Genomic DNA, 9,853 nt, shown 5'->3' on the forward strand with positions numbered 1-9,853 from the left:
CGAGCAGGTGGAAGGAAGAGATGGAGGAGAGATGGAAGGAGAGTGGACAGGAGAGTGAAGGAGAGGAGAGGAGAGGTGAGGAGAGGAAGAGATGAAGGAGAGATGGAAGGAGAGATGGAAGGAGAGATGGAAGGAGAGGTGGAAGAAGAGGTGGAAAGAGGTGGAAGGGAGAGAGTGGAAGGAGAGGTGAAGGAGAGTGGAAGTGGAGAGGATGGGAAGGAGAGATGAAGAGATGGAAGGGAGTGGAAGGAGAGATGGAAGGAGAGATGGGAAGAGAGATGAAGGTAGGTGGAGGAGATGGTGGAAGGAGAGGTGGAAGGAGAGAGGAAGGAGAGGTGGAAGGAGAGGTGGAAGGAGATGTGGAAGGGATGGAAGGAGAGGTGGAAGGAGAGATGTGAAGAGAGAATGAAAGGAGAGGTGGAAGGAGAGGTGGAAGGAGAGGTGGAAGAAGAGTGAAGGAAGATGGAAGGTGAGGTGAGAGAGATGGAAGGAGAGGCTGAGGAGAGATAATGTAATCAATTTTACAATAAGGCGTAACGTAACAAAATGGTGAAAAGATCTTGGGGCTGAATACTTCCCGAGGCACTGTGTTACCTTAGCTGGGCCTATATGTTTTTCCTTCTATCGGATATTTGCGAGTCGCTCTTAATACAACAACTGAACCATAACAAGTAAGGAACAATAAAAATAGTGAAATAAACCCTATTTAATTCGGGAAAAATTGTTTCACCAGAAAATAGAGGATTTGCACTATGGATCAGCTAAGATGGTCATTACCACTAAATAAATGAATTGTGGACATTTTAATGTGTAGGGAGATGAGCAGGGCCTGCAGGATGCCCCTGATGTAGACGATGGGGCTCTTCTTGGTGATGAAGAAGTACATGGCCGGGAGGATGAAGAGACCATGGAGGATCAGGCCCATCACCACGGTGATGGCATAGAAACCCAGCTTCTTCCCCATGGCTGACGGGTCGTCCATCTCTAGGATCTTACCGGCCACCAGGAACACGATGCCGAATGGGAAGTACCTGCAGTGGACCAGGAAGGTAGCGTTTTTTTGTTTTGGTTCTTGTCATGGGAGACAGGTTAGTTCTTAGACTGGCCCAGGTGATTGGTTGAGGTAGAATAGAATATTAACTATTTTGTTGACACTCCCGCACACATGACTAGCTCAGCATGTTGTCTAATACAATGTTATTGAGAGGACATGTTGTGGGTTGCTCTTTCCGTAAGCTACAACTCTTACCAGATCACTATGGCAACAATCTTCAGGACAGCCTCGTTTAAACTCTGACAGAAGTTGACCAGGGCGCTGCCATTAGGCCCCATTCTACCCAGCATGATACCTAGACAACAACAACACATTGTGTTAGACTGAGACAGCATGGACACCATGGGCCAGATTGATTTGCTAAAGGTTTGTGATCAACATTGAAGAGAGAAAAAAAAGGGTAAATGATAAGGGAATGTATATGTTTAAAGATAATGATTAAATGATTCCACCCTGAAACCTAACTATTAGGGATTATAGTTTATGTAGCCTGTATAAGGAATAATTAAAGTATTAAACGTAAGTCCAACTAGGTTCAGAAGAGACCTGTGCGGGAGAGAAATGTGTGTGTATGTGTGTGCCTAAGAAAATACAGAGAACAATTCAACTGTGTTTGACCCGACCTGGCTAGAACTCKGAGAAACTTATGATAGGACAGGGAGTACTTCTCAAGGTTTCCCTAATCTCGGGGGAATGGAACTGTTGGCTTGGTAGTGAAACACAGTGGTGAGAACTCTGGAGAAGGATACAACTCACCTACTGTTCGTGTGTATGTATGTGCGTAGGATATCTACTGTTTGTGTGGAAGTATGTGCGTAAGTAAGGAGCAAGGTATAAAATGGATGTCTTTGTATAATGGACTTCAGAGTGCTCTCGTGAATAAACATTTTGACTATTGTAAGCTGGGAACTCTGTCTGTTTCATTTAAACCAGAACATTACAAACTCTGGGTTGCTGAGTAGATTAATTTAAGTTTATGAACATTGATAACGAAATTCTCATAACAGTAAATTAAAAGTTAACTGTYACTCAGGCTGTGGCTGAAGGGAGGAACGATGGTGTCAACCGTAATGACACTACGAGATAGTATGCCTTGGTGGGTGTGTGTGTCCGTGGAACGGTCCCTCATCCATAATGACACTACACAGTGTCTGGGGGGGGGGTTAGGGTTAGAGGTCAGTGGTGATGTCACTCACCCATTGTGGCGGAGAAGATGACGATCCCCAGGACGTTCATGCCGTCGCTGGTCCCGGGCAGCGTGCGCATCTGGATGTCTGGCGGTGGCGTCAGGTCCAGGGAGAAGTTCTGGATGTCTGTTCCGTTGTCGTCYTGGACACCGTAGATATAGACCCTCCGGGTGGTGCTCTCCATCAGGGAGGTTGCCACCGTGGGTGGGGGGGCCTTCATGATGGGGATACTCCTGGTACGGTACTAAACAGACCAGAGAGACATACAGGATACACTGAGTGGRCAAAACATTAAGAACACCTGTTCTTTCCATGACAKWGAYTGACCAGGTGAATTCAGGTGAAAGCTATGATCCTTTATTGATGTCACTTGTTAAATCCACTTCAAAATCAGTGTAGATGAAGGGGAGGAAACAGGTTAAAGAAGGATTTTTAAGTCTTGAGACAATTGAGACATGGATTGTGTATGTGTGCCATTCAGAGGGTGAACGTGCAAGACCAAAGATTTAAGTGCCTTAGAACAGGGTATGGTAATAGATACCAGGCGCACTGGTTTGTGTGAAGAACTGCAACGTGCAACGCTGATGTCATGGAAAGGAGGTGTTCATAATTTTTGTATACTCGGTGTATGTGTAGTATACAGTCGTGCAAAGGTTTTGAGAATGACACAAATATGAATTTTCACAAAGTCTGCTGCCTCAGTTTGTATGATGGCAATTGCATGACAAATTATGATCAGATTGCAAATTGCAAAGTCCCCTTTGCATGCAAATGAACTGAATCAAAAAACATTTCCACTGCATTTCAGCCCTGCCACAAAAGGACCACGGACATCATGTCAGTGATTCTCTCGTTAACACAGGTGTGAGTGTTGACGAGGACAAGGCTGGAGATCCCTCTGTCATGCTGATTGAGTTTGAATAACAGACTGGAAGCTTCAAAGGAGGGTGGTGCTTGGAATCATTGTTCTTCCTCTGTCAATCATGGTTACCTGCAAGGAAACACGTGCGTCATCATTGCTTTGCACCAAAAAGGGCTTTACAGGCAAGGATATTGCTGCAGAAGATTGTACCTAATCAACCATTTATCAGATCATCAAGAACTTCAAGGAGAGCGTTCAATTGTGAAGAAGGCTTCACAGAAAGTCAGCAAGAGACCATCTCCAATGTTAGCTGCAATGGCACACCATACAGATTGTCAGATCACAGCATGATTGCAGCCAGTGACGAAGACTTGGAGCCTAGTGTCAAGAAGGGCAGCAAAGAAGCCACTCCTCCCGGAAAAACATCAGGGACAGACTGATTTTGCAAAAGGACAGGGATTGGACTGCTGAGGACTGGGGTAAAGTCATTTTCTCTGATGAATCCCCTTTCCGATTGTTTGGGCCATCCGGAAAAAAGCTTGTCCGGAGAAGACAAGGTGAGCGCACCATCAGTCCTGTGTCATGCCAACAGTAAAGCATCCTGAGACCATTCATGGTGGGTTGCTTCTCAGCCAAGGAGTGGCTCACTCACAATTTTGCCTAAGAACACAGCCATGAATAAAGAATGGTACCAACACATCCTCCGAGAGCAACTTCTCCCAACCATCCAGGAACAGTTTGTGATGAACAATGCCTTTTCCAGCATGATGGAGCACCTTGCCATAAGGCAAAGGTGACAATAAGTGGCTCGAGGAACAAACATCGATATTTTGGGTCAATGGCCAGGAGACTCCCCAGACCTTAATCATCCATTGAGAACTTGTGGTCAAACCTCAAGAGGCGGGTGGACAAACAAAACCCCACAATTCTGACAAACTCCAAGCATTGATTATGCAAGAATGGGCTGCCATCAGTCAGGATTTGGCCCAGAAGTTAATTGACAGCATGCCAGGGCGGATTGCAGAGGTCTGACAAAGAAGGGTCAACACTGCAAATATTGACTCTTTGCATCAACCTCATGTAATTGTCATAAAAGCCTTTGACACATATGAAATGCTTGTAATTATACTTCAGAATTCCATAGTAACATCTGACAAAAATATCTAAAGACACTGAAGCAGCAAACTTTGTGGAAATAAATAATAATAAARTATGTGTCATTCTCAAAACTTTTGGCCACGACTGTATACGTTAATATCACTCTAACATGTCACGTATAGATATACAAGCTATGCATGGTGATGGTACAGGTGTGAAACAGAGAGTTGAAATTTGTTAAAGAATCTGAATTGAATTCATTCCTGTCACTAACTGTCACCMAAACGTTCGGTGAATTGGTTTGTCAAACATCCACAGACTTCGATGAAAATGATCTCATTATCTCATTCATATCCTTCTATTATGAACATGTTGTGCTTCACCACTCCTCCTTAAACTCTTCTGAGACGGAAACATGTCCACTTTACATGATAATGTCCTACTGCTTACCTGTTGGAAAGTTGCCTGGACCAAGTTGGCTGGGAACATGTTGCTGGAAGGGAAGAATATAGGAAAGTGTTAAACTCTAGAGCCAGCTGACAGGTTTCAGAAATTAACTAGAAAAGCATGATTCACAGTTACTGTATCAGACTAGACAATGCCTCTCTGATTACACCTCAGGCAATGGACAGGGTCTCAGACAGGTTCTGTACAGCCAGCCATCCAAATACTCATTTTATCTCATCAGAGCCAATGTTGTGCTCTCTACCCATGCTAGGGCCTCATTGGTTAAGCCACTCTAGCCACACTAGGCCCTCATTGGCCAGGACTGTCTGACGTATGGTACTCAGTCGCTCTGGAAGATGAGAAGAGTAAGGGAGGGAAGGAGATCAGGAGGAACAAGCAGGCGGCCACGCAGAGTCACTCCTACCTGGGCGACAGGTGGGGAAGAACAGCTAGCCAACCGTATCGGCCCAGCAGCCCCACGCCACGAGTCTTAACTGCTAGTTCCAACGGGAGTCTTAACTGCTAGTTCCAACGGGAGTCTTAACTGCTAGTTCCAACAGGAGTCTTAACTGCTAGTTCCAACGGGAGTCTTAGTTGCTGTTATAAAAGGGTCTTATCTGCTAGTTCCAATGGGAGTCTTAGTTGCTGTTTTAAAAGGGTCTTATCTGCTAGTTCCAATGGGAGTCTTAGTTGCTGTTTATAAAAGGGTCTTATCTGCTAGTTCCAATGGGAGTCTAGTTGCTGTTTTAAAAGGGTCTTATCTGCTAGTTTCAACGGAAGTCTTAGTTGCTGTTTAAAAAGGGTCTTATCTGCTAGTTCCAATGGGAGTCTTAGTTGCTGTTTTAAAGGGTCTTATCTGCTAGTTCCAACTGGAGTCTTAGTTGCTGTTTTAAAGGGTCTTATCTGCTAGTTCACCATGGAGTCTTAGTTGCTGTTTAAAAAGGGTCTTATCTGCTAGTTCCAAGGGAGTCTTAGTTGCTGTTTAAAAGGGTCTTATCTGCTAGTTCCAACGGGAGTCTTAGTTGCTGTTTTAAAAGGGTCTTATCTGCTAGTTCCAATGGGAGTCTTAGTTGCTGTTTTTAAAAAGGGTCTTATCTGCTAGTTCTAACAGGAGTCTTAGTTGCTGTTTTAAAAGGGTCTTATCTGATGGTTCAATGGGAGTCTTAGTTGCTGTTTTAAAAGGGTCTTATCTGCTAGTTCCAACGGGAGTCTTAGTTGCTGTTTTTAAAAGGGTCTTATCTGCTAGTTCCAACAGGAGTCTTAGTTGCTGTTATAAAGGGTCTTATCTGCTAGTTCCAACAGGAGTCTTAGTTGATGTTTAAAACGGTCTTATCTGCTAGGGATGAGAACTAAACCCTGACCTCATGTCACTAATTAAACCTAATTAAATCACACACAACGTTACACACACACACACACACACCACACACACACACACACACACAACAACACAACACACACACACACACCAACACACACCACACACCCACACACACACACACACACACACACACACACACACACACACACACACACACACCACACACACACACAACACACACACACACACTGGCAGGATAGGTGAAGGAAGGAAGTCTCTAAAAGAGTCTTACAGTTCATCCTGACAGCAAGACAGGCGTGATCGCTCAGTCTGGCCTCATTTACCTATTACTCTGTCTAGGTAGATAAAGACAGACAGACACAGACAGACAGACAGACAGACAGACAGACAGACAGACAGACAGACAGACAGACAGACAGAAGACAGACAGACAACAGACAGACAGACAGACAGACAGACAGACAGACAGACAGACAGACAGACACGCACAGACAGACAGACAGACAGACAGACAGACAGACAGACAGACACAGACAGACAGACAGACAGACAGAGCATGATCCCTCAGTCTGGCCTCATATACCATAGCTGCCTGTCTAGCTAGATACATGAGGTCTTCCATGTTGCTCAAAATGGCACAGTGGCAAAATACTGTTTCCCCCACATCACATCTATCGCATCTACCTATGTAACGATCTTCTTCATCTTCCTCCTCCTCGACGAGCATGGATTGAACCAAAATGCAGCGTTGTAGTTCGACATATTATTTATTTACAACAAACAGACGAAGACGAAAAACTCTTGAACAAAATACAAAACAACAAACGAAGTAGACAAGACCTGGACTACGAACTTACATGTAACGAGAACGCACGAACAGGAAAAACAGACTACACAAAACCGAACGAACAAACAAACCGAAACAGTCCCGTGTGGCGCAACATACACAGAACAGGAGACAACCACCCACAACCAACAATGTGAAACACCTACCTTAATATGATTCTCAATCAGAGGAGATGAAAACCACCTGCCTCTAATTGAGAACCATATCAGGTACCCATAAACCAACATAGAAACAAACATAGACTGCCCACCCAAACTCACGTCCTGACCAACTAACACATACAAAAACTAACAGAAAACAGGTCAGGAACGTGACAACCTATCAAGAGTCAAGTTGTGTTAAAAACATTTCTTCCCCGTATAAATCAGATGACTGTTACCCTGTCTGCCTCAGTTTCCGGATGGAGGACAGCATATGAGAGGGTAGGTGCTACATACTGTGCTATAATACTGTCTACAACTGAATGAACACCACCTCCGCCAACTCAAAAGCATGGTGTCATTTTAAAAGTAACAATCAGTCATGAATAAAATACGGTGAAAGTCTGTCCTCAGTAGTAGTGATTGCCTTTGCTGTCTCTCACCATGAGATCCCTGTTGTGTAGGTAAGGACAGAGATCTGTGACTGGGAGCTGTGTAGGGCCCATGGGTCCTGTTGTGTAGGTAAGGACCAGAGATCTGTGACTGGAGATGTGTAGGGCCATGGGTCTGTTGTGTAGGTAAGGACAGAGATCTGTGACTAGGAGCTGTGTAGGGCCATGGGTCTGTTGTGTAGGTAAGGACCAGAGATCTGTGACTGGGAGCTGTGTAGGGCCATGGGTCAGTTATGTAGGTAAGGACCATAGATCTGTGACTGGGAGATGTGTAGGGCCATGGGTCTGTTGTGTAGGTACGGACCCGAGATCTGTGACTGGAGCTGTGGTAGGGCCATGGGTCAGTTATGTAGGTAAGGACATAGATCTGTGACTGGGAGCTGTGTAGGGCCATGGTCTATTGTATAGGTAAGGACCAGCGATCTGTGACTGGGAGCTGTGTAGGGCCAATGGGTCTGTGTGTAGGTAAGGACCATAGATCTGTGACTGGGAGCTGTGTAGGGCCATGGGTCAGTTATGTAGGTAAGGACCATAGATCTGTGACTGGGAGCCTGTGAGGGTCATGGGTCTATTGTGTAGGTAAGGGACCAGAGATCTGTGACTGGGAGCCTGTTGTAGGGCCATGGGTCTATTGTGTAGGGCCATGGGTCTGTTATGTAGGTACGGACCAGAGATCTGTGACTGGAGACTGTGTAGGGCATGGATCTGTTGTGTAGGTAGGACCAGAGATTGTGACTGGGAGATGTGTAGGGATGGGTGTTGTGTAGGTAAGGACCAGAGATCTGTGACTAGGAGCTGTGTAGGGCATGGGTCTGTTGTGTAGGTAAGGACCAGAGATCTGTGACTGGGACGCTGTGTAAGGGCATGGGGTCTGTTATGTAGGTAAGGGACCATAGATCTGTGACTGGAGATGTGTAGGGCTCATGGGTCTGTTTGTGTAGGGTACGGACCAAGAAGATCTGTGACTGGGAACGTGTAGGGCATGGGTCAGTTATGTAGGTAAGGACCATAGATCTGTACTGGGGCTGTGTACGGGCCATGGTCTATTGTATAGTAGGCCAGCGATCTGTGACTGGGAGCTGTTTACGGGCCAATGGTATGTTGTGTAGTAAGGACCATAATGTGATGTGAGCTGTGTAGGGCCATGGGCAGTTATGTAGGTAAGGACCATAGATCTGTGACTGGGAGCGTGTGGTCATGGGTCTATTGTTAGTAAGGACCAGAGATCTGTGACTGGAGCTGTGTAGGGCCATGGGTCTATTGTGTAGGGCCATGGCGTCTGTTATGTAAGGTACGGACCAGAGATCTGTGACTGGGAGCTGTGTAGGTCCATGGATCTGTTGTGTAGGTAAGGACTCAGAGATCTGTGACTGGGAGATGTGTAGGGCATGGGTCTGTTGTGTAGATAAGGACCAGAGATCTGTGCACTGGGAGCTGTGTAGGGCCATGGGTTATTGTGTAGGGCATGGGTCTGTATGTAGTACCGGACCAGAGATCTGTGACTGGGAGCTGTGTAGGTCCATGGATCTGTTGTGTCGGTAAGACCAGAGATCTGTGACTGGGAGATTGTGTAGGGCCATGGGTCTGTTGTGTAGGTAAGGACCAGCGATCTGTGACTGGGAGCTGTGTAGGGCCATGGGTCTGTTGTGTAGGTAAGGACCATAGATCTGTGACTGGGAGCTGTGTAGGCCATGGGTCTGTTATGTAGGTAAGGACCATAGATCTGTGACTGGAGATGTGTAGGGCCATGGGTCTGTTATGTAGGTTATGGAGGACCATAGATCTGTGACTGGGAGTTGTGTAGGGCCATGGGTCTGGTTGTGTAGGTACGACCAGAGATCTGTGACTGGGAGCTGTGTAGGGCCATGGGTCAGTTATGTAGGTAAGGACCATAGACTGTGACTGGGAGCTGTGTAGGGCCATGGGTCTATTGTATAGGTAAGGACCAGCGATCTGTGACTGGGAGCTGTGTAGGGCCATGGGTCTGTTGTGTAGGTAAGGACCATAGATCTGTGACTGGGAGCTGTGTAGGGCCATGGGTCGTTATGTAGGTAGGACCATAGATCTGTGACTGGGAGACTGTGTAGGGTCATGGGTCTATTGTGAGGTAAGGACCAAGATCTGTGACTGGGAGCCTGTGTAGGGCCATGGGTCTATCTGTGCTAGGCGCCATGGGTCTTGTTATGTAGGTACGGACCAGAGATCTGTGACTGGGAGCTGTGTGGTCATGGACTGTTGTGTAGGTTAAGGACAGAGATCTGTGGACTGGGAGATGTGTAGGGCCATGGGTCTGTTTGTAGTAGGCACCAGCCGGATCTGTGACTGGGAGCTTGGTAGGGCCATGGGCTGTTGTGTAGGTACAGGACCATAGATCTGTGACTGGGAGCTGTGTAGGGCCATGGGTCTGTTACTGTAGGTAAGGAA

At 46.3% G+C, this 9,853-nt stretch overlaps 1 protein-coding gene across 1 annotated transcript in view; it reads right to left on the minus strand.

Moving 5' to 3' along the window:
* The window catches only part of slc1a7a (solute carrier family 1 member 7a), a 36,402-nt gene that overhangs the window by 16,335 nt on the left and 10,214 nt on the right, over window positions 1-9,853 (minus strand). Inside the window, exons 4-7 of the mRNA XM_024136893.2 lie at window positions 4,652-4,694; window positions 2,251-2,485; window positions 1,250-1,349; window positions 816-1,031 (exon numbers count right to left, since the gene is read on the minus strand). Coding sequence (XP_023992661.2) covers window positions 816-1,031; window positions 1,250-1,349; window positions 2,251-2,485; window positions 4,652-4,694 — 594 coding nt within the window. The remainder of the gene's footprint in view (window positions 1-815; window positions 1,032-1,249; window positions 1,350-2,250; window positions 2,486-4,651; window positions 4,695-9,853) is intronic.

This window comes from Salvelinus sp. IW2-2015, unplaced genomic scaffold, assembly GCF_002910315.2.
Source record: "Salvelinus sp. IW2-2015 unplaced genomic scaffold, ASM291031v2 Un_scaffold1046, whole genome shotgun sequence".
NCBI lineage: Eukaryota > Metazoa > Chordata > Actinopteri > Salmoniformes > Salmonidae > Salvelinus > Salvelinus sp. IW2-2015.